Source organism: Dendrobates tinctorius, unplaced genomic scaffold (assembly GCF_039654945.1).
Source record: "Dendrobates tinctorius isolate UK_male_01 unplaced genomic scaffold, ASM3965494v1 ptg000093l, whole genome shotgun sequence".
Classification (NCBI taxonomy): Eukaryota; Metazoa; Chordata; class Amphibia; order Anura; family Dendrobatidae; genus Dendrobates; species Dendrobates tinctorius.
The window spans coordinates 18,090,599-18,116,082 of NW_027361761.1; the positions used below are offsets into that span (position 1 = coordinate 18,090,599).

The 25,484-nt window shown below is 45.2% G+C and overlaps 1 protein-coding gene across 1 annotated transcript in view; it reads left to right on the top strand.

Annotated features, from left to right (window-relative positions):
• LOC141098587 (cytochrome P450 2K1-like) overlaps positions 1-25,484 on the top strand; it is a 139,006-nt gene that overhangs the window by 55,595 nt on the left and 57,927 nt on the right. The window contains exons 5-6 of the mRNA XM_073586498.1: positions 6,372-6,532; positions 12,987-13,163. Of these exons, the coding sequence (XP_073442599.1) occupies positions 6,372-6,532; positions 12,987-13,163 (338 nt within the window). The remainder of the gene's footprint in view (positions 1-6,371; positions 6,533-12,986; positions 13,164-25,484) is intronic.

Genomic DNA, 25,484 nt, shown 5'->3' on the forward strand with positions numbered 1-25,484 from the left:
AATGGGGGTGCGTCTTATAGACGGAATATATTTACAAGTATTGTGGCGGCAGCTGGAGTCAGGCGATTCTGCGATTCTGCAGTGGTCCGACGCTGCAGGGCCATAATCACAGTCCCTTCCCAGGCTGGTGGCTGGTGCGGCAGTATTTGGCAGTGCGCAGTAATGCACATGCGCCGACCCGGTGGCCATTTTCCCAGAGGCCACCGCATTGCAGCAGTGAGGATGTGTGGTGCTCCGGGCTTTCAGAAAATGGCAGTGGATCCCAGAACCACTGAGTACCTATGGACCTGCCACACCAGCCTGGGATGGGATTTCCCGGAGACCTCTGCTTCACAGCAATTTATGTGCGGGTGCTCCGTGCTTTTCAGAAAATATCGGCGGAGCCCTCCAAACCACGAGCATTGAAAAACCTGCTGCACAAGTCTGGGATGGGAGTCACATCAGCGCCAGACCACCTAACACCCCCTGTGACCACGCTCCACGAGCGCTACTGATTTCTCCCAGTAAGCTGAAATCGGACTGGAAGATGGACCCCCATTTGACGCATAAATTTGGGGTGCATCTTATGGTCCAGTGGATCTTATAGTCTGAAATATACGGTACTTATTAACTATTTTGTGTGACATATATCTGTGATTTAAGGGCATAAAAATTCAAAGTTGGAAAATTGTGAAATTTTCAAAATTTTTGCCAAATTTCTGTTTTTCTCACAAATAAACGCAAGACATATCAAAGAAACATTACCACTATCATTAATTACAATATGGCAGAAAAAACATTCTCAGAATCACTGGGATCCGCTGAAGCGTTCTAGAGTTATAACCACATAAAGTGATAGTGGTAAGAATTGTAAAAATTGGACTTGTCATTAAAGTGTAAATCACCTTCAGGGTAAAGGGATTAGTTAGTCAGTGATTCCAACCAGTCCTTTAGATTTGTAGCTTTAAGCCTGGGAGAGACATGATTGATAAATGTTAGGTTTGGGGATCCATCAAAAAAGGTACATCTTATTGGGTCGCCCTCCCAGGGCCGTGGGGTACTCGGTACTGGGCCGGTGTCAGGGTGATGTGTCACAGCAGCGGTGACCCGGTCCGTGGCCCTGGGAGCCCAAATCAATGGCGGTTGCAGTTTGTAGTGTAATGGTTCGTGACGCCACCCATGGTATTCGGCAAGTGGGATGTTAGGCCGACGCTGCATGCACATCCTCTAGGGCTGGTGGTGTGTTGCAGCATAGATGGTGTAGCTCCCCACAGGTAAAGCTGTAGCCTCAGGGCAGTGTAGTATAAATAGATGAGGAGAGGCACAGGCGGTGTAGGAGCTGGTACCCAGATGTAGTGGTGCTGAGGGTGTAGGAGCGATAATGAATGGAGGACACCAGGGTCTGTAGTTCCAACGCTTTACTCACAGTCAGTAGGGCACACAGGTGCCTGCCTCTGTGCTGTCTCCTCCGGGTCAGGGACTCAATCAACCCCCAGGCAAGATGGAAGGCTCCTCTCCAACACTCCGCCAACATGTACCTTTCTGAACGTCTCATCTATTGCGCCTTTAAGTGTGAAGATCTCCTAGCACTAAGTTACACTGGAGTTCCTCCTTACAGATGTTCCTGTGTTCTATACTCGTATGGCAGACAGCTGTAACCTGCTTCGGGGACTCCCTTCTCCTGAGTCCCGGCTCTCTATACAGACGCTGTTGTGCCCCAAGTCTTAGATTGGAGTAGTGCATTTACAGCCAACTACTCCACCGGTGTCTGCTGCAGAACCGTAAGTGTCCATACAACCTCGGGGACCGGGCCCCGGCCTTGCGCTGAGAACCTATAGGCAGGGTTCCTCTTCCAACCAACAACTCCTCTCTGTTCTCTACTCCTTCATTCCGTACTTGACTCTCTTTCTTATGGAAACTTAGGTTACAGTTCTACGTCTTTCTCCTTTCTCTCCTTTCCTGTGCCAGCTGGCTCAGGTCACTGAGGCAGCTGCAGCACTCCTTCCTCCATCCCTTCTTCCAGGGATCCCCACTCCTCTCTGAGTGGCTTCCTTCTGCTACTTTCCTAGGGGACTGATCTCGCTGACTGCCCCCGCAGACTGACCTCCCGTCAAACTGACCTGTAATTCTAAACCTTCCCAGTCTTTTATGTGTTCTAACTCCACCCACCTCCCAGCACGTCCAGTGTTCCAAGCAGGGAACCACCAAAGGTGCTCTGCTACTCTCTAAGTACAGAGCCGCTTGTGGCTGTGCAGAACTACCCTGTGTGTGGGGTGCGGGTGTTGGAGCGTGGAATGGAGTTCCCACCTTACCTGGATGGTGGGGCACTACACCTTAGGAGAAGGTGCAGTACCTCTGTGGCGACTGAGCCTCAGGGGCGCCACATACCCCCCGTTAAACACAGCACATCCGCGGGCTGCAAGGTAAACAAAATTGACAGTACAGGAACATGCAAATATTTTATAATGCTAAACAAACATTCCTTATACTAATCTTCCCAATATGAAAGGCACTCATTCTTGAACGTTGCAAACAATTCTTAATTATCTATCTAAAATTCTAGGTCCAAAAGTGCAATTCTCAATACTATACGTAATTCAAAGTGCTATTATCTCTTGCTCACTATCACTTCAGTATTCTCTATTAGTACATTTCTTCATTATCTTTCCTTTTTTTCACATTGTCTACTTTTCTGTCATCAGCTCAAAGGGACATTCATCATCTACATTTTCAACTCTTTATCCTTTATTCAAATCCCTCTTTTCCCTGTCAAAGCATTTCTTACTTCTATATAAAAGTCATTTACTCTCATAAGACACATCATTAAATACTTCACATTAAAACATCAACAATTCTTGTAAACGCTGGACACCGCTCTTGCAGTGTCCTTTGATTGGAGGCTCGCTCCAACCGAGGTAGACGGTATCTTCAAAAAGTGTCTTTATGTAAAACCAAGAGAGGGCACTTAAAGAGGTGCAACTATTTACAATTGCAGTTCTGGATCATACAGCGTCCATGATCTCCTCAGTTCATATGTAGAAACGCTGCCAGTAAAACAGGGCAACACACAAAACTAAACCATGATGCAAACAAAAAGGCACAACGGTGCAAAATACCCTCCTGGGCAATAAGAGTTTTACTGTTGATCCCCTCCTGGGGTCCTGGAAGCTGTACTGGAACTGTGACCAGGTGAAAAGAACGCATTTACAGTCCTCAGATACTCCTCCTCTTGTGGGGTGAAGTCGGTGGCTTTTTGTACCTTGGGTACACTTTGGGCAGTGGGAGCAGTAGGTGGTTGCTGCCAAGATGTAGCTGCTGCCTGGGGTACCGCAGGGGTGGTAACGGGTACTGGGGAAGGAACACGGACTTTCTCCTTCAGGTAAGTTGACAGCAGGGCTTCTGGTATGCGGCGGATGTTTAACGCGTACCAGCCGCGTAGTCCCTCATGCCTGGTATAGGTCACGTACTCCCCTGGCTGTAGGTCTCACGCTGGGTATCCCTTCCGGAGGTGGGACTCCACATCCCTCCATCTAGAGAACAAATCAGAGATCCTCTGGGGGTCGGCAATGAACCTAAACCCCAGCTCACGGTTCACATTGAGGACCTGTCCCCATCCAGCCGAGTCCCGGGGACCGTAGCGACCAGCACGGGTCCTCTCCTTCCGGTCCAAATCTGGGCCTAGTACTGTTAGCCGGCGCTGCTCCCTCTCCCGGTGTTCAGCTGCCAATTGCCGGATGGTAGCCTGACACCTAGCCCAGTTCTCCTCATCCTCCTGTTCTTCCCGTGACCGCTCTAGACTGATCCTGTACAGCGGCATCACCTCCATGGGCTCCGTTGTCTCCCCCCGGGGACAGACATCCCGGTCCCAGACCAGACCTAGCACGACCTGGCCAGTCGCTGCGACCGCGGTACACTCCAGGGCCTCCCCAGGTGTCGGGGTATCAGACATACCTGGGGCCTCCGGGCGGTGTGGTCTCTGCTCCGATGCCGATGGAAGTGGGTCGGTGGCAGCGGGTGGTGGCTCCAGGTCCGCGGGGGCCTCCGGTGGGACCTGCGCAGCCGCATCAGGTCCGAGCGGGAGCGCAGCCTCAGCTTCCGGGGCCTCCGGGGACTCCTCCGGGCAGGCCGCGACCAACTGAATGGACAGCGTGGATGTGTAGACTATCGCTGCCTGAGGACGGTCCGGTGCAGTGGTGGCAGGTGCCGGCGGCGTGGGCACCAAGCTGGGAGGTGCCTGTGGAGTAGGCCCCTCCGGGGCATGCGGCCTGCCCAGCCTCCATAAGGCCTCCTGCCTCAGTCACAGATGGCATGTCAGCTGGGCGATGTCATCCTCCAGCTGCTGGTGGGTCATTTCAGAGATGTGGTCGGAGCCTTCAGCCATGCCGCCGGGGAGATCCGACTCAACCTCCACGCGCTCTCCAGGCCTCCTTCCCTCTCCTTCCAAAATGGCATTCTGGCATTCTTCTTCCTGCCTCGGCCCCTTTCCCGCCACTGGCTTCTTCTGCTCCTCCTTCCAGGGGCAGCGTCTTCTTCCAGCGCCTCCATACCAAGCCAGTATACGAACCCCTCGGGGGGTGGGCCATGTTGCTGTCACATAGTAATTCAGGCAGGGGAGGCCCAAGACTCTTCGCGGTCTTTTCCTAGGACCTCCCACCTCTTCACGCCCTTCTTCTCTGCGCCAGCGGCCATTTTCAATGTTCATGTCACAGTCTATTAAATTGGGTCTTCTACACATTTTCAAAAGTTCTAAGTCCAACAAATCTCAGGCACACAGAACCTGATGGCATCGGGTCTCGTCATCCTGTTCGATGGCATCGGGTCTCGACATCCTGTTCGTGACGCCAAGTTGGGTCGCCCTCCCAAGGCCGTGGGGTACTCGGTACCGGGCCGGTGTCAGGGGGATGTGTCACAGCAGCAGTGACCCGATCCATTGCCCTGGGCGCCCAAATCAATGGCGGTTGCGGTTTGTAGTGTAATGGTTCGTGACGCCACCCGTGGTATTCGGCAAGTGGGATGTTAGGCCGATGCTGCATGCAGATCCACTGAGGCTGGTGGTGTGTTGCAGCATAGATGGTGTAGCTCCCCACAGGTGAAGCTGTAGCCCCAGGGCAGTGTAGTATTAATAGATGAGGAGAGGCACAGGCAGTGTAGGAGCTGGTACCCAGATGTAGTGGTGCTGAGGGTGTAGGCGCGATAATGAATGGAGGACACCAGGGTCTGTAGTTCTAACGCTTTACTCACAGTCAGTAGGGCACACAGGTGCCTGCCTCCGTGCTGTGTCCTCCGGGTCAGGGACTCAATCAACCCCCAGGCAAGATGGAAGGCTCCTCTCCAACACTCCGCCAACATGTACCTTTCTGAATGTCTCCTCTATTGCGCCTTTAAGTGTGAAGATCTCCTAGCACTAAGTTACGCTGGAGTTCCCCCTTACAGATGTTCCTGTGTTCTATACTCGAATGGCAGACAGCTGTAGCCTGCTTCGGGGACTCCCTTCTCCTGAGTCCCTGCTCTCTATACAGACGCTGTTGTGCCCCAAGTCTTAGATGGGAGTAGTGCATTTACAGCCAACTACTCCACCGGTGTCTGCTGCAGAACCATAAGTGTCCATACAACCTCGGGGACCAGACCCCGGCCTTGCGCTGAGAACCTATAGGCAGGGTTCCTCTTCCAACCCACGACTCCTCTCTGTTCTCTACTCCTTCGTTCCGTACTTGACTCTCTTTCTTATGGAAACTTAGGTTACAGTTCTACGTCTTTCTCCTTTCTCTCCTTTCCCTTGCCAGCTGGCTCAGGTCACTGAGGCAGCTGCAGCACTCCTTCCTCCATCCCTTCTTCCAGGGATCCGCACTCCTCTCCTAGTGGCTTCCTTCTGCTACTTTCCTAGGGGAATGCTCTCGCAGACAGCCCCCACAGACTGACCTCCCGTCAGACTGACCTGTAATTCTAAACCTTCCCAGTCTTTTATGTGTTCTAACTCCACCCACCTCCCAGCACGTCCAGTGTTCCAAGCAGGGAACCACCAAAGGTGCTCTGCTACTCTCTAAGTACAGAGCCGCTTGTGGCTGTGCAGAACTGCCCTGTGTGTGTGGGGTGCAGGTGTTGGAGTGTGGAAAGGAGTTCCCACCTTACCTGGATGGTGGGGCACTACACCTTAGGAGAATGTGCAGTACCTCTGTGGCGACTGAGCCTCAGGGGCGCCACATTATCCTGACTGAAATATGTCATATATTTGGTGTTTGCACACATTTTAGCGCTTACACAGGCGGCTGTATTCTTTTGTTTGTACTGTATGTTGTGCAGTCATGGCAGCTTGCGTTGTTCTGTTCAGAGTTGCTTCTGATTTTTTTTTGTTTTTTGTGATTATGACTCTTGTTTTCTCACTGTTTTTCCAGGTGAACCCTTCAATAACATTATAAATACAACTGCTGCTGTATCTAATATAATGCTCTCCATCTTACTGGGTAGGCGATTTAATTATGAAGATCCCACAATTTTGAAGCTGATAAAGATGATTAATGAAAATACCAGATTAATGGGTACCACAATGGCTATGGTGAGCAGCTCAACTCTGTAACATATTTGAGATATAGTATTTTAAGTCATACACAATATACGGTATGTAATGTGTGATTGGTGAGGCTGCAACCCATAAGGTGACCCTACTGTTAACCCTACTGTTCTGTTCAGGTCTACTATACACTTATAATGTTCTGGTAATTTTTGGCTGGACCTATTAATGTCTTGATTTCTAGCTAATGTAAGTGTTTTATTTGAATACCTGTTGCATTATTATACTGTATGTAAACACGGTTGTTCAAAAACAAATGAAAAAAGAAATCAAAAACTTATTTTTTATTTTTTGTCAAAAAATATTACATGGCCTTATTGCAATATGTAAGCATATTACACATTTGCACATAAAATTTTTTATATAACTGTATACTATAACTAATATCATCAAACTGTACGTAAATATATTTTTAAAAAAATAACGAAAAAAATAAAAATTTCAGTTTTTTCTATATAAAATGGTAAATAAGGTTCACTGTGCTAAATTTACTGTCTTCCTTTGTCAGAAGTATAATTTACAAGTCTTTTGCTTAAGTACTTGCATTTGATTACGTGATGTTGGACAGAAGGCACATCGTTTCTGTTTTAGGCTGGTTGCGTTGCTGTTGGAGGCCATGGGTATCATAGCAGTACTGGTGGAAACCGTTGGTTCATTTTCTTTAGGGTAGAGACACACTGCCGTATTTTTCGTCTGAGAATCGGATTGTAAAACTCGCACTGGCTGTCTGCTCTCCTGACCTGAGCAGCTGCATAGTAATCCATCATGATGTCATGCTCAGGTCAGGAGAGGTGCCGGCCAGTCCGTTCAGTGCGATGCGATTATCGCAGGAGAAATACACCAGTGTGACTCTGCCTTAAGCATGATGTTGGATCCTGTTGACAATAGCTGCTGCACCATCATCTCTAGGTGTTACTATTATTTCTTCGATATATGCGCTAACCAGTGACTTTCCCAACTCCTCTATAAAAATTCTTCTTTTATATAGATTATTTTTGTTCCAGTTTGAGTCTATGTCACACCATAACACAAATGCATTGTATGCATCTTTCTGTGTTATCTCCAGCTGTACTGAAAGTGAAGTAATGCTGGAGTCACACATAGCGTCTTTCCAGCGATCCCGACAACGATATCAACGTGTCAGGATCGCTGGTCAGTCGCTATGTGATCACTGGTGAGCTGTCAAACAGGCAGCTTCACCAGCGATCAGCACAGCAATGCCGAGCGCGCGGCATCGCTGTGTTCGTTAGCGCTGATGCAGGCATCCCTGTAAAAAAATAGAATTAAAATAAAAAATATTGTTATTCTCACCTTCCGACATCCCGCGCAGCCATCCTGCCTCTCTCCACGCACCGGTCCCAGTAATCCTTTGCGAGAATGACCGCAAGAATGTCACGGTCTCGCGGCAGCGCGACGTCTTGCGGTCATTCGTGCAAAGGATCTCTGGGACCGGGAGCGTGGAGAGAGGCAGGATGGCTGCGAGGGACGTCGGAAGGTGAGAATAACAATATTTTTTTTATTATTTTTTACAGCTCATTGCTGGTCTCCCGCCTGTCACACGCAGCGATGCGTGCTGGCCAGCGGGAGACCAGCGACGAAAAATATGTCCAGAGGTTTCTTGCAGCGATCAGCGATACCGACAGGGGGGCCGGTCGCTGATCGCTGTCACACACAGCGATCTCGCTGGTGAGATCGCTGTTGTGTCACAAAACTTGTGACTCAGCAGCGATCTCGCTAGCGAGATTGCTATGTGTGACTCCCGCTTAACTGTATAGACTAGTATGGTAATTGTCTGCTGATGAGATAAGGGAAAACACCACCCTTTAGCATAAGATAGCCAACACCAATGCAAACACATTTATCAGAGAGAATGTATTAGTACTCTTTTCAGGTCAGCATTACACAGTAATAGAACCAACTAACACAAGGAAAATAAGAAAATCTTTTAATTTACAATGAGAAATGTTGACAGCTGAATTGAACCAGATAGAATGGAATGTCTTTACAGAATTCTGTAGTATCCATGCTGGTTAAGTAAGCTTGAATTTGGAATAAATCATCATCATTGTCACCAACAAAGCTAACCCACACCATAACAACAAAGACATGGCTGTCAATACCAAAAAATCTGAAATATTGACTCCTCAGGTTACACAATAGATTTCCACTGATCCAATGTCCAGTGCTTGTGTTATTCTTCACCAACAAGTCTGCTGTTCTTGTCTGCAATGCAATGTAGTGGCTTATTTGCAGCAGTTCAACCGTAAAGGCCACTTATCAAAGTCTAATCTGGACATTTGATGTTACCATTATCTGAGGAGCAATCAATTTGCAGTTTCAGAGACTGGTAACTCTGATGAACTTATCCTCTGCAGCAAAGCTAATTCTTTTTCTTCCTTTCCTAGGGCTGTCACCAGAAAACAAATCCAGAAAACAAATGTATCATTTGCATGACTGCACTTGAAGATACCTTCAAGGATCTAGCAATTTTCTAGATTGTCTGACTTATATATTTTATGGCAATGATTAGAGTTGAGCAAATATGTTCAGAATCGATTGCTGAATTTGAATTTGCCATATTTGTACCATATTCTTACCCTATTCATGCCAATTTATGCTTGATGATCAGTTCTGAATTTATTAATTCATTTATATTCCCATTGATTTCAATGACGCTCGGCTGTGTTCGGGAAATATTGTAAAAACAATCGTAATCAGAACTGAATTTTGAAAAATGTGCTCAACTCTAGTAATGATGGCCTGTCAAATTTTATTTCATTGAGTGATTATTATTTTATTCTGGCTTATAAAAGTCATGTAATAGGGACAGTTTACCAACCTTGCCTCTGCAAAACACACCTGATTGCCGCAGATACTTTCTGAAGGCTCGGTCTTCCACAAATAAACTCTTAAAGAGATAGACATATTCATTGGAAGCCATTCCAGATGACTACCTGATGAAGCAACATGATAGAATGCCAAGGGGTTGTAAAGCTGTCATAAGAGTAAGGGTACCGTTACACATAGCGATGCACCAGCGATCCCGACAACGATATGGATCGCTGGTGCATCGCTAAGTGGTCGCTAGTGAGCTGCCACACAGGCAGATCTCACCAGCGACATCGCTGGGGTCGCTACTTACCTGTCAGACGCGGCGATCCTGACGTCCTCCCGCCCGCGTCCATGCTTCACTCGTCGGCACCACAGGAAGCCCAGCAGGAAGCGCCCGACGAGAAATGATCCAGGACCTTCTCGCGTGACCAACGATGAGCAGCGGGGGAGTCAGAGGTAAGTATCACATGCAGCGATATCGCTAGCAATATCACTGCTACGTCACAAAATCGGTGACTTTACAGCGATATTGCTAGCGATATTGCAGTGTGTAACGGGGGCTTAAAAGGGAGTTACTTTGAGGTATTGAAGCTTAAACTCACATTCCAGTTTATATCAAAGCAAAAAAACTACCGCGATGCTGCACAATATAAATAGTGAGTGAATCCTGTTTGAGTAAAGACTGTCAATCACTAGAATTATCTGTACATAACGCAACATAGACAAAAGCACTGTTCAGAGTGTGGTACTTACTGGGATGAATGAGTTGCAACTTCCATCTTAGCACTGGATACTGACAAGGTCCTAGTGGATGTATTTTGGATTCGTCCTCCCATTAGCATGCCTCCCTGGGGCTTGCAAAAGGTGTACAAACTCTGCACACTGTGGCCTGAAGCACTGCTGCTGAGTATCAAAGCAAGTGAGGGCGCGTGGCAGAGTGTGAAGTCACTGGTACTGCGTTGCGATGGGCTCTCGAATTGGCAAGAAACTGATGTGTTTCGAAGGAGACTCAGTCCTGCTTCATCAGGGTATGGTCCACCCGAGTGAGCCACCTATTTATAGATTTTCTCCCTAGGATTGCGTATTAGTGATAGAGGGGAGTCCAAATCAAGGAAAAGAGGAAAACATATGGAATTCCGTAGAGTGTGACGGATTGATAAAAAAGGCATATCTGGAGAATCGCAGATGAATCGATGTCAAATGAAAATCATTAAAAATTATATGTTTGTTGAAATATGTTTATAATATTTTCAAGACAAAAAAAGTTCTCTGTATGAGTTGGACTTGTATAGCAAAAGCTTGCAAGTATAGCAACCTCCCTAACAAAAAAGGGGTGTGTTGACTAAAAGCTGGTTTCCACTTGCATTTTATTGGGAATATAGCTTCTTCCAACCCAGAGGAATTATTTAAAGGCCCCATGTTGATGTTTTTAATTTTCTAATTCCCTACAACAGGTATAGCTAAATAATTTTTAATAATTTTTCACAATTTTAAATATCTATATTTATCATGCATTTTATTTAGAATATGTGCAATATCGGTCTCTGAGTTGAAGAGGCAATTATTCACACTGATGCAGACGATTTAGAGAGGTTGTTACACTTGCTGGCGGAACCTTTTGCTATACAACTTATTCGTTTCACTGAGGCTATTAGCTTCAGTGATTTGAAACCCAGAAGTTTGTCCAGCACACTATGTGTTGAGAGGGGTTAATCACCTATTTTAAGGGCTGGGTTTTTGTGGACAACCACAAAGCGGGTGGGAGGTTGTCCACCTTATCTACACTTAAACTGTAAAGTGCTGCGGAATATGTTGGCGCTATATAAATAAAGATTATTATTATTATCTACACCAAAGGGTGTGGTCTGGAGTTTAAATATTTGGCTTCCTAAGGCATTCGGTGTTCAGTGTGCCTAGAGAGGCTAACTCCAGGAAAGTGTTTGTGCTTATCCTAACCTGTATCTTGTGTTTTTGCTAACCCTGAGAGGACTGATCCCCGCTACCACAAGGACTGTGCTTTGTGTTTCCACTTTGTTTAGGTTTCCTGTTTTTGCCCAAAGGGCCGTGTTTATTTTTACTTCACCATGGTTTATGCTGCATGTATAATAAACCAGAGAAAGTCTTAAAGAGACAGTGTTCCAGTGTCTTCCTCTGTGTACAGCAAAATGAGCCAATCTGCTTCAACATATACACAATTGACTCAGCTGATGTTTAGAGGAGACAGGGGAATAAGCTGCTGCCAGATTCCCCTATCTATCTCCTCCAGAAACACAGGATTGGGTATGCTGAAACCTTACTTCCCCGCCATGTCAAATTCCCAGATTCCTGGAATCTGGATAAAGGCAGCTTTAAGATGCTGGACATCCCTAAAAGTTGCAAAAATAAACTCCAAAACGCCCAATCCTTCCATCACATGATATCTGCCATTGGGGATAAGTTGGCCAATTTGGAAGATAACACAGTATTGTAAAGGTCAGCCAGGGCTGTAGTCGTGGCGGAGCTTATCTCTCTTTGCTGGCCCTGGCCTCCCTTTACATGAAAATCATGTTACACTTTCAGGCTCTCCATTCTCTTTGCCATCAGGGTTCTTCCTTTGTTCTTGAAGGTCACCTTTGGCCATTTGTGAAATAACAAAGACACAGTCCAGTTGTAACTCAAAAATGCAAAACTTTACTTTCATGTCTTTGCAGCGCATCCAGGTTCAATACAGCATCCAAAGCAGGTTTCACATTACATGTCACTTCAGCTTTTCCTTCACTTATCTCCCTGCCACACGACTCGAGATCGGGTGGTACCATCTAGTATGTTTTCTCGGCATCCTCCCTGTCCAGAGTCACTGCCACCAGGTGTTCCCTCAGCTGTTTCACCCCCAATCAGAAGGCATCAGTCCAGGCTAAGACCTGCCACATGGTGAGCGACCTGCCCGTCTGTTCTGCCGTGACCACCTCTAGAGCTTTCACACTTGCAGCTCCATCTTCTGCCACTCCTGCGGCTGTGTCTATGCTGTTCCCCACACACTGGATGCCTGGGCACTTCCTTGGGATTAGCATTACGAGGTCTTACAGTTGCCCGGGCCAATAGCCCACCCAAGTTCTATGGGCGTCCTTGCCCCTCTGGTCCTAATCAGGAAGCTCCCTTCTCTTGACTACAATGACCCCTCCTTTATTAACTATTTACACCAGTACACTATTGTGCTAACCAAGGTGCACTAAAATGCCCCCATCTAGTGGCCTAACACTAAAATTACACTTTCCTTGTACTGAACACATATTACAGTATATCTACACATACTAGCGACATTACATAACACCAATAAATATATACACTTTGTACACGGTACACCGGCACATGCTTAGGGGTCCAGGTGGCTACAGTGACCCCCTTATAGTATCAGACTCCGCTACTGTAATGAAGAATCCTTAGGACCAAGATGAGTTGAAGGTTTTTATTTCAACAATGCTGGACTAGCGTCTTTTTCTAGTGACAAAAAACAATTGCACCTATCCTGCGTATAACTGGAACTTTTGTATTTTGGATAAAATAACAGATTTAGGAATATACCTGGTTAGAAAGAGAAATACAAACGTCATCTATTTCTTCTGTGCAGCTTTATAACACATATCCATCTGTGATGCGCTGGTTTACGAGTGTGGCTGAAAAGGTGCGCAGGAACCTAAATGAACTACATGCATTCATTCGAGAGACCTTCACCAACCAGAGGGAACAACTGGATGTAAATGACCAGAGGAATCTTATCGACTCATTCTTGGTGAAGCAACGAGAGGTACTAAAATACGTACTGTTATATGTGTGATAGATCTGAGCTTGTCGTCTGGGATAATTCGTGTTGTAAACACAATATAGTTTTATTTTCTATAGGACTGCAGGAAATCTTTGTCTAGTGGTGGAGCTATATGGTTTGCTGGGAGGTCATTAGTGTATATTAGAAGTGTAAATTTTGTAGTATTATAAATGGCACATGGTAGCTGGGGCTGTTACACATTACAGGAAATGGAAAGAGTAACTGTTGTAATAATTTTGATTTCATAAATCAATAGTACACATGAAAATCTGTAATATATCTTATATTACATAAGTTGCAGAAGAGAGGGTCAGGGAGCTTCACTGTAGCATTGAAAGCTGTATGCTGAGGTTGGGAGTAATGAAACCAGATGGGTGCCAATCCTACTGGTGAACTCAGCCGTGAACAGCTAGAAAAGGAAAGGATTTTTCAGTCACTCCAATGAGGTTGGTGAAAGTGATTGTTCTCTTATTCAGACAATTATGTCTGCACTTTATGTCTGAACAAAAGAACAATCACTTTCACCAATCTCTTTGGAGTGCCTGAAAAATGCTTTTCCTTTTCTAACTTATATTATATACCTGTCCCGGGTATGCCAGTCTCCACTTCCACTTCCTTCCCCTGAGGCTTCTGCCCTCTGTTGTGCTCCACAAACGCTTTTGCAAGTTGCCCGGCATGGATTAATAACATCATCTACCTAAAGCTATTTAAGGCCCATTGACACACACACACCTGTGTCTTGGGACTTACACTCCTAGTCCTATATTAGGTGTGAGCCACCATCTGGGCTGTTTGTGTTTAGTGTTTGTTGTTGAATTCATCCCTATTAAATTCCACTTCATCCATTGTGCTGATCCTGAGATTCCTGGTAAACCTTTACAGTTCTCGATAACCACGTGCCTTCTTACTTGATGCATCAACAATGGGGTTCATATGCCAACCCATACCTGAGGCTTAGAGGATCCAACTTGTCTGGTGAGCTTTAACCACTTTACCCCCAAGGGTGGTTTGCATGTTAATTCTGACTTTTTTTCTCAAGACATATTGTACTTAATGATAGTGGTAACATTTTTGATATGACTTGCGTTTATTTGTGAATAAAGCGGAAATTTGGCGAAAATTTAGAAAATTTCACAATTTTCCAACTTTGAATTTTCGTGCTCTTAAATCAGAGATATGTCACACAAAGTACTTAAAAATTAATATTTCCCACATATCTACTTTACATCATCACAATTTTGGAACCAAAATTTTTTTGTGTTAGGAAGATATAAGGGTTAAAAGCTAAACAGCGATTTCTCATTTTTACAACAACTTTTTTTGGAGGTGCTGACCTCCAACCCATATTTCACAGAGACCACAGACTGAAAGCAATATTCCCAGAACTGCCACTGCTCTCCTACAAACAGCCTCCCAACCTAAGGAATATCCTTGTCAGAAGTGCCCTTGCATCACCATCAGAGACGGGCACAATCCCCTGTAACAGTAAGAAATGCAAGACCTGCACCCACATATCACCAACAGATAAAGTCCACATACCCAACACAAATCAGGACTATAAGATCATGGACTATTTCATGTACATCCTCCAATGTAGTGTACATGATACAGTGTACAAGGTGCAATGCAGGGACATACATCGGGGAAACTAAGCAAAAACTACAAACAAGGATGAATCTGCATAGACATACTATAAAAAATGAGCTGGACACATCTGTAGGAATACACTTCTCTAGACCTGGACACAGCTTGTCAGATCTAAAAGTCCTAATATTGAAAGGGCATTTCAATAGTGACAGAGAAAGGAAAATATGGGAGTTCAAATTTACACTTATGTTTCAATCTCTAACAATAGAACTCAATTTGACACCTGGATTCATGACTCATTACATGGACACAGTTCACATCTCAGCAAGAAGGTCTCCTGATGTCTGACAGAACACTTCTAGTTCATACCTCTACAAGAAGATCTTCAGATGTCTAATAGAAACACTTCCACCTCATCTACATGTATAGCAAAACCTTAATTTGATTTCCTTGGCCTATCTTTCAAGCATCTTTCATGTCCTTGTATAATTCCTATATAAATGTTGCCATCTCTTCTCAGTATATGCCTGATGAAGGGGCCTTCTGAGCCCTGAAAGCTTGCAAATATAATTTCTCTGGTTAGCAAATAAAAGTATCACTCCTTGAATACTTTTCTCAATTTTTTGGGGGGGGACATAAGTATTTTATCTATTTTTCTGGCTAACACGGTACCACAATATTATTTTGTATTGTTAATTTTTTTTTTTATTTCATTCTTACTTTTGCACTTTGTCCCACTATGGGACGCTCATTTTGTGCAGGCTGATTTCTTATATGGCATGCAGATCTGCATGCTATAGAAGCTTGTCAGCACTCTATTCTGTGCACACTGACCTCAGAGACTTCCTGACATGCACTTCGCATGACAGTAAGTCTCTCAGCTCTGGTAACCTGGATGTCATCATGACAATGAGAGCGATCGGGACCCCACGTCATGCTGCGGTGTCTCTGATCCCAAGGCAGAGGGGCTTTGCCTCATTCTTCAAGCAGAAGATTGATACCATCAGACAAAGCTTTTGCCTAAAGTCCCCTCAGCTCCTTCTAATAAGTACGCAGCCTTACTTCTCCAAAACCAGCTTATTCATCATTATGGAATATCAATTTTCTTCTCTACTCTCCAAATCTGTGTACTTGACCCGATCCCGTCCCATCTCATCCAAAAACTCACCGCTGTCCTGATCCCAACCCTAGCCCATCTCTTCAACCTGTCACCAACAACTGGTGTCTTCACTTCATTTTTCAAACATTCCTTGATCACACCCATCCTCAAAAAGTCCACATTGACGCTAGCACCATGTGAAAGTCGCTTGGTGCAGAGGCGAGTTCACCAGGAGAATTTCACTGTGGTGAATTTCAACTGGAGTGCACTTGCCTCTGCACTATGCGACTTTCTCACGGTGCTAGCGGGGATCTCAACAAGGTCACCGCAGTTCAGCCCAGTTGGGAACGCAGCCTCAGTGACGTCACCGCTAGTAACTGAGGCTGCACTCGCAGCAGTTCAGTCACTAGTGGTTCTCAGTCTGGATGGTCGCATATTGGAACCGTCTAGGTTGAAAACTATTTCTCCCCCAGACATGAATTACGACATAGGACAGACCGGTATGGTATATTGTTGTTTTTTTATTTTTGTTTTATTGCAGGAGAACGAGGGCTTCGGTGGAATTAGGCGAGGTTGTAAGTATGGTTTAACTAAGAATATTAAAGGAGTCTGTGTTGTGAGTTCATTTTTCCCTTCACCAGTGAGGTCTGATGAACTCCCTCTTCTGGCGAAGGAAGGTAGTGAGGCTGATTACCAAACAGCTGATCAGGTAGATGATGACTGGGTCACAGGAACTGATGACTGGATATAAGGCAGCCGACGCCCTGCTGCCTTGCCGGTGATTTTCCTGCTGGATTCTTGGAGACCAGTCTGATTTCTGCTTCTCAAAGCTAAGTTTTGCTCTGCCTTTTGTACTCTTTAGTTCTGGTTTTGTTTGCCTTGTTTTTTGGAGTTCAGCCATCCCCGGCCGGGGGTGAGCTGAATTCCATTTTTGTCTCTGATCTGTTGATCTCTGGCTCTATCTTCAGAATATACCTGAGTGCTGATATAGTCTTTTTGAAGCCTAGCGACTTCAGGGCCTGTTTTTCCTATCAGTCTGTTGGTTCATTTTTGGATAGGGTTTTTGCGGATTGCAGACAGCAGCTTTTCTATCCTGTCCTATTTAGTTAGCTTGGGCCCCATCATTTGCTCAACCTATGTTTCTATCTGTGTTAGTGTTTTTTCATCTTGCTTCACAGTCATTATATGTTGGGGGCTGCCTATTGCTTTGGGGTCTGCTCTGGGGCAGTTTAGATTTCCCCTTTCTGTCTTTAGGCTAATTTAGTTCTCCGGCTGTGATCGAGGGGTCTAGGGCACCGTAGGAACCCCCTACGGCTACTGCTAGTTGTTGTGGATAGGTTCAGGGGTCTGCAATCCGATAACTTCCAACTTCTCTGGTTTTCTGGACTTAGCTATTATTTTTGTTTTTTCCTCCTTCGGTGACTCATCCATAACAGAATCACCGGCCATACCGCAGATCCTAGGGTACTCAATAGCAGGAAAGAATTGTAAAAAAAAAAAAAAAAGTGTCAGAATTTCTTTGTGTATATTTTTTTCCTCTATATCTCTGAGGCCGTAGGGGGAATTTTTTTTTTTCTCTCAATGGAGATGAAGCAATTGTCTGATCGTGTGGAGCAGCTCACTGCGGAAGTGCGGGGAATTTCCACCTATCTTACTCATTCACATGCTGCTGAGCCAAAGATCCCTCCTGATGTGTTTTTTGGGGATCGGTCTAAATTTTTGAATTTCAAGAATAATTGTAAATTATTTTTTGCCTTGAAGCCTAACTCGTCGGGGAGCCCCGTGCAGCGGGTTAAAATTGTCATCTCTTTGCTGAGCGGCGATCCCCAGGATTGGGCGTTTTCTTTGAAACCTGATGATCCTATTCTAAATAATGTGAATGCATTTTTTCAAACCTTGGGGTTGTTGTATGCTGAACCTAATGCTATTGATCAGGCTGAAAAGGACCTGTTGGCATTGAGCCAGGGTCGGGATTCTGCAGAGTTGTACTGTCAAAAATTCCGAAAGTGGGCGGTCCTTACTACCTGGAATGATGATGCCTTGGCAGCTCACTTTTGGAAAGGTTTGTCAGACACCGTAAAAGATACTATGGTGGGATTTCCTGTTCCCTCTTGTCTTGACGATTCTATGTCATTAGCCATTCAGGTTGATCGGCGTTTGCATGAACGCAAGACCACGCGAGAGGTGTTGCCACCTGTTGAACAAATGTCTGAACCTATGCAATGTGATAGAGTTTTGTCCAGGACGCAACGTCAGGAGTTCAGAAGGCATAATAAGCTGTGTTTTTTTGTGGAGATGCCTCGCATATTATTTCTGTCTGCCCTAAACAAGAGAAACGTTGTGCTCACATGTTTTCTGTGGGTGGTGTTCAACCTAAGTTTCTTCTGGCAATTACTCTGATCTGCTCCCTGTCCACATTTTCCGCCAAGGCTTTTGTGGATTCGGGAGCAGCTCTGAACATGATGGACTTGGATTTTGCTAAACGTTGTGGATTTCCTATGATGCCTTTGCGGACACCTATCCCTTTGAGGGGTATTGATGTGACTCCTTTGGCGAAAAATAAACCTCAGTTTTGGACCCAGGTGGTAATGCGGGTCGCCCCAGACCATCAAGAAAAATGCAGATTTTTGGTGTTGCATAATTTGCATGATACCATTGTTCTGGGGTTTCCCTGGTTGCAAATCCATAATCCAGTTTTGGATTGGAAATCTGTGTCTGTGGTGAGTTGGGGTTGTCGGTGTGCCCTTAGTGATGCTCCTGTTTTCTCCACCTCTCCCCAGTCGCATGATGTTCCTGACTATTTGGCTGACTTTTATGATGTATTTAGTGAGAATGAGTCTGCGTCTTTGCCTCCTCATAGGAGTTATGACTGTACAATTGAGCTGAGCCCAGGGTGTAAATTTCCCAAGGGTCGGCTTTTCAATTTATCTGTACCCGAGCACGAGGCTATGCGATCCTATATTAAGGAGTCGTTGGAGAAGGGTCATATTAGAAAATCCTCTTCACCCTTAGGTGCTGGTTTTTTTTTCGTGGCTAAAAAAGATGGTTCATTAAGGCCTTGTATTGACTATCGTGCCCTCAACAAAATTACTGTTAAATATCAGTATCCGTTACCCCTGATTTCTGATCTATTCTCCAGAGTTAAAGGTGTTTGCTGGTTTACCAAGCTTGACCTCAGGGGGGCGTATAATCTTATTCGCATTAAGCATGGGGATGAATGGAAGACGGCATTTAATACTCCGGAGGGACATTTTGAGTACCTGGTGATGCCTTTTGGGCTCACTAATGCCCCTTCTGTCTTCCAATCCTTCATGAACGATATTTTCCGAGACTTTGTGGATAAATTTTTGATTATCTATCTGGATGATATTTTGATCTTTTCCAAGGATTGGGACTCTCATATGGAACATGTTCGGACTGTGTTCCGGATTTTGAGGGAGAATTCCCTGTATGTCAAGGGATCGAAATGCCTTTTTGGGGTACAGAGGATTTCATTTTTGGGATTCATTTTGTCTCCGTCAACTATTGAAATGGACCCGGCCAAGGTACAGGCCATTTATGATTGGGTTCAGCCCACTTCTTTGAAGGCCCTCCAGAAGTTTTTGGGTTTTGCTAATTTTTATCGGAAATTTATAGCTAATTTTTCTAGTATTGCCAAGCCATTGACTGATTTGACTAAGAAGGGTGCTGATGTGCTGAATTGGTCTCCGGAGGCTGTTTCTTCCTTTCAGGAGCTGAAGCGAAGATTCACTTCTGCTCCGGTTCTGCAGCAACCTGATGTCTCACTCCCGTTTCAGGTAGAGGTGGACACCTCTGAGATTGGTGCAGGGGCTGTTTTGTCCCAAAAAGATCCTGTAACATCTAAAATGAATCCCTGTGCTTTCTTTTCCCGAAAGTTCTCCCCATCCGAACGTAACTATGATGTGGGGAATCGGGAACTGTTGGCCTTGAAATGGGCATTTGAGGAGTGGAGACATTGGTTGGAGGGAGCTAAACACCAGGTCGTGGTCCTTACTGACCACAAGAATTTGATTTACCTGGAGTCGGCCAAACGCTTGAATCCTAGACAGGCTAGGTGGGCCTTGTTTTTCACACGTTTTGATTTTGTGGTCTCTTTTCTTCCTGGCACTAAGAATGTCAAGGCAGACGCCCTCTCTAGGAGTTTCTTTGCTGATACTCCTGTTGTGACCAAGCCTGCTACCATCTTAGGCGAGGGGGTAGTTCTTTCTGCCATCTCGCCCGATTTGAGACGGGCTCTGGAAGAGTTTCAGGAGGACAAACCTGAGCGTTGTCCCAGTGGAAAGTTGTATGTTCCTGACCAGTGGAGGAAGAGAGTTATGTCTGAAGTTCATTGCTCTGCATTGGCTGGTCATCCATGTATTTTTGGTACTAGAGATCTGGTGAGCCGGTCTTTTTGGTGGCCCGCCTTGTCTCGTGATGTCAGGAATTTTGTGCAGTCCTGTGGGACTTGCTCCCGGTCTAAACCTTGTTCTCGCTCTAGTGGGTTGTTGATGCCTTTGCCGGTGCCCAAGAGGCCATGGACCCATATTTCAATGGATTTTATCTCTGATATGCCTGTCTCTCAGAGAATGACCCTTATTTGGGTGATTTGTGATAGATTCTCTAAGATGGTCCATCTTGTACCACTGCCTAAGTTGCCATCTTCCTCTGAGTTAGTGCCCTTGTTTTTGCAACAGGTGGTTCGCTTGCATGGGATTCCTGAGAACATTTTGTCTGACAGAGGAGTTCAGTTTGTGTCTAGATTTTGGAGGACTTTCTGTTCCAAGCTGGGAATTCAGTTGTCCTTCTCCTCTGCGTTTCACCCTCAGACCAACGGGCAGACGGAGAGAACAAACCAGACTTTGGAGTCGTATTTGAGATGTTTTATTTCAGCTGATCAGGATGTTTGGGTTTCATTTTTGCCCTTGGCCGAATTTGCTTTATATAATAGAGCTAGTTCTGCCACTTTAATGTCACCTTTTTTTTGTAACTTTAGGTTTCATCCTCGATTTTCTTCAGGGCAGGTGGAGCCTTCTGCCGGCCCAGGTGTTGATACTGTGGTGGAGAGAATGCACCAGATCTGGGACTAAGTGGTGGATAAGTTGTCTCTCTCCCTGGAAAAGGCCCAGTGGTTTTCCAACCGGCATAGGACCATTGGTCCTCAGTTTAAGGTGGGTGATATGGTTTGGTTGTCATCAAAAAATATCGCTATGAAGGTGGCTTCTCCTAAGTTTAAGCCTAGATTTATTGGACCTTACAAGATTTTGGAGATTATTAATCCGGTCTCTTTTCGGTTGGCTCTTCCTGTCACGTTTAAGATTCATAATGTGTTCCATAAGTCCTTGTTGAAGAGATTTGTTGAACCAGTAGTTCCTGGGGTGGCACCTCCTGACCCTGTATTGGTTGAAGGTAACATGGAGTATGAGGTAGAGAAGATACTGGATTCCCGTCTGGCTAGATGGAGACTCCAGTATTTGGTTAAGTGGAAGGATTATGGTCAGGAGGATAATCCCTGGGTCTCTGCCTCTGATATTCATGCCGAAAGATTGGTGCGTGCCTTTCATCGGGCTCACCCTGATCGCCCTGGTGGCATGGATGAGGGTTCGGTGACCCCTCCTCAAGGGGGAGGTACTGTTGTGAGTTAATTTTTCCCTTCACCAGTAAGGTCTGATGAACTCCCTCTTCTGGTGAAGAAAGGTAGTGAGGCTGATTACCAAACAGCTGAGCAGGTAGATGATGACTGGGTCACAGGAACTGATGACTGGATATAAGGCAGCTGACGCCCTGCTGCCTTGCCGGTGATTTTACTGCTGGATTCTGGGAGACCAGTCTGATTTCTGCTTCTCAAAGCTAAGTTTTGCTCTGCCTTTTGTACTCTTTAGTTCTGGTTTTGTTTGCCTTCTTTTTTGGAGTTCAGCCATCCCCGGCCGGGGGTGAGCTGAATTCCATTTTTGTCTCTGATCTGTTGATCTCTGGCTCTGTCTTCAGATTTTACCTGAGTGCTGATATAGTCTTTTTGAAGCCTAGCGACTTCAGGGCCTGTTTTTCCTATCAGTCTGTTGGTTCATTATTGGATTGGGTTTTTGCAGATTGCAGACAGCAGCTTTTCTATCCTGTCTTATTTAGTTAGCTTGGGCCCCATCATTTGCTCAACCTATCTTTCTATCTGTGTTAGTGTTTTTTCATCTTGCTTCACAGTCATTATATGTTGGGGGCTGCCTATTGCTTTGGGGTCTGCTCTGGGGCAGTTTAGATTTCCCCTTTCTGTCTTTAGGCTAATTTAGTTCTCCGGCTGTGATCGAGGTGTCTAGGGCACCGTAGGAACCCCCTACGGCTACTGCTAGTTGTTGTGGATAGGTTCAGGGGTCTGCAATCCGATAGCTTCCAACTTCTCTAGTTTTCTGGACTTAGCTATTATTTTTGTTTTTTCCTCCTTCGGTGACTCATCCATAACAAGTCTGTGTCATTTTTTCAATTAAATTACGTTATTCTTTTTGTTTCTGTTTTTATACAGTGTGACTATGGTGCTGCAGGCTGCTATTACTAATCCCGGGGCTGCAGCTGTCTTTTTTAAGCTAGTGGATCAATATCCATGCCGTTTACCAGCCTGAGAATACCAGCCCCCAGCTGTCAGCAATAGCAAGGCTGATTGTCAAAAATGGGGTGGACCTCACACCGTTTTTTTTAATTAGTTATCTAAATAATTAAAAAAACAGCATGGGGCTGCCTTTATTCTTGATATCTAACCTTGTTAATGCTGACAGCTGATGATTGCAGCCCCCAGCTGTGAATTTTGCCTGCTGGTCCTCACGATGTTCTGCTGTGACGTCATTGAGCTTGAACTGCAGTGACCTCATCACTGACTTTTCCCATGGTGCCAAAGTCACTGCAGTTCAGCCCTGCTGGGAATGCAGCCTCAGTGCCCGGAGGTAACCTCGATGACGTCACCTCTAGTCACAAATGCTGCGCTCGCAGCAGTTCATTCACCAGTGGTTCACAGCCTGGACGGTTGCATCTTGGCACAGTCCAAGTTGAAAACTATTAATCCCCCAGACAAGGATTACGGCATGGGACAGAGTGACAGAAAGGTATGGTATATTAATGTTTTTTTATTTTTGTTTTATTACAGTAGAACGAGGGCTTCGGTTGAATAAGGCTACTTTCACACATCAGTTTTTCGCCATCAGGCGCGATCCGGCATCACGCCGGATCCGTCAAATGTTATGTAAAAATGGATGTGACGGATCCGGTTTTCTGCCGGATCCGTCTTGCACATCCGACCAAAAACCGGATCCGTCTCATCCGTTTCATCCGTTTTTCGAAGGATTTCGACGGATCCGGTTTTTTAAACGCCCCTTGGGGGCTTCCAAACGTGATTGGCTACTGAAAACCTATTTTTACACTGTTCCTACAGCCCATCTTTGACAGGTTGTAGAGGAGCAAGTGCAGGTTGGAGAGAAGAGCAAGTGACTTGCGAAGATGGATGTTGTGATAGGAAACATTTTGAAGAATTTGGTGGATTTTACAGTGGAGGTGAATCGTTTGAGGGTGATTGTTCTGGAGAAGGAGAGAGCGAGAAAGCAGCGAATCATGCATCAGCGACATCAACGCCATTTGTGGACCCAGCCCATCACAGTCAAGAGAATGACGCGTGGGGTGTATTCTACACTTTGCATGGACCTTAGACGAAACCCGGAGAAATTTTTCGCATATGTTCAGATGAAAATGGAGAATTTTGATTACTTGGTGGAGAGAATTGCAGACCTCATAAGAAGATCGGACACCTATTGCTGCTTCTCCATTTCACCGACAGAGCATCTGATGGTGACTCTAAGGTAAGCCACATTTATTGGATCTGCTCGCTTCAGAGCACACTTTAACTGGAATGTTGTTGGTGGTAGTTTGTATCTCCAATTATTATAGCTGAGTTTTGGTATGTAATGCTGTGATTTTGAACTAATTTGTTTTTTTTTTAATTCCCCCCAGATTCCTTGCAACTGGAGAATCCCTTTCGTCACTCCATTTCCAGTACAGACTTGGGATTTCCACCATATCTGGAATTGTGAAGTACACATGCCGTGCACTGTGGGACTCTTTAGTTGATGAGTTTGTACCAGAGCCCACAACAGAGAGGTGGATTGAAATTGCTGACAAGTTTCTACAGATATGTCACTTTCTGAATTGCTTGGGTGCTGTTGACAGGAAACATATCCACATTGTAAAGCCAGCTGGAACGGGATCTGAATATTTCAATTACAAGAAATATTTTTCCATTGTCCTCATGGCCATCACTGACGTGGAATACAAATTTATTGCTGTCGATATTGGGGCCTATGGTCGCTCCAATGACTCTCAAGTTTTCAAACTGTCTGCCATGGGGCGTAGATTGTATGGAAACACCTTCCAGTTCCCACCCCCTAGACCGCTGCCTCAAACATCTGGCCCACCTATGCCTTTTATATGTGTAGGGGATGAAGCCTTCCAGCTTGAAACCGTACTCTAGCAGAGAACTGACAACAACAAAACGCATTTTTAATTACCGCCTCACAAGAGCAAGAAGAATGGTGGAGTGCGCTTTTGGTATTCTGACAGTCAAATGTCGTGTCCTATTGACTGCGATCAACCTCAAGGCAGAAACTGTTGATGAGGTGATCAAAGCTTGCGTGGTCCTGCACAATTTTGTAATCTGGAAGGAACCCATTTCCATTGAGGACCACTCTGAAGAAACCACCTTGCAAGATTACCATAACATTACCAATAGAAGTTCTGTGACTGTTTCACGAATGAGGGACAATTTTGCCCAATACTTTATGTCACCTCAAGGAAGAATAGACTAGCAGGGTGACACAGTTTGAGAAATTTCTGCCCTTAACCAAAGTCATGTACCTTCTGTACCAACAGTTTACCTTGGCCAATCAAAGTTGTCTATCTTGTTGTGGTTTATCTAAATTTTTTTACCTTTTGGCTACAGTTGTGTCCCTGGTTGTGTTTTAGCCAAAGTATTTCACCTTTTAACAAAAGTTGTGTACATTGTTAGGTAATCCCCAACAAGATACACAACTTTGGCTAAAAGGTGAAATACTTTGCCTAAAACACAACCAGGGGCACAACTGTGGCCACAAGGTAAAATGTATTTACCTTTTACCCAAATTTATATACCTTGCTTAGAATACCCAATAATTTTTACCCATTATTTTACCTTTGGTTTAAACATATTTAGCCGCAGAAATAAATGACAGACAAGAATTATAATCCAACAATTTAACTTTAATTGACCCATTTTTTTTAATAAAATGTTTGTCAATTTCAATAGAAAACATTTTAATAAAGCTTTAAACCAGAAAACTTGTATTTTTATTGTAGACACACAATCATAAATTAGTGTAGTGTGGGGTAGAGGGGCTGGGGACACTTCGACATTGGGAGTGTGGAGAGAGGACTGGGATGGTGGTGGGGAAGGAACAGTTAGAGGTGAAGGGGTGGAAAAAGAAATAGAATGGGTGGACATGTGGGAGGCAGAGCAGGTGGTGGGTGGTGGAGTGGAGGGTTGGGCAGGGACTGGAGGAGCAGATGATGTGGTTGAGAAGTGGTACGGGGCAGGAGTTTGGTACGGGGAA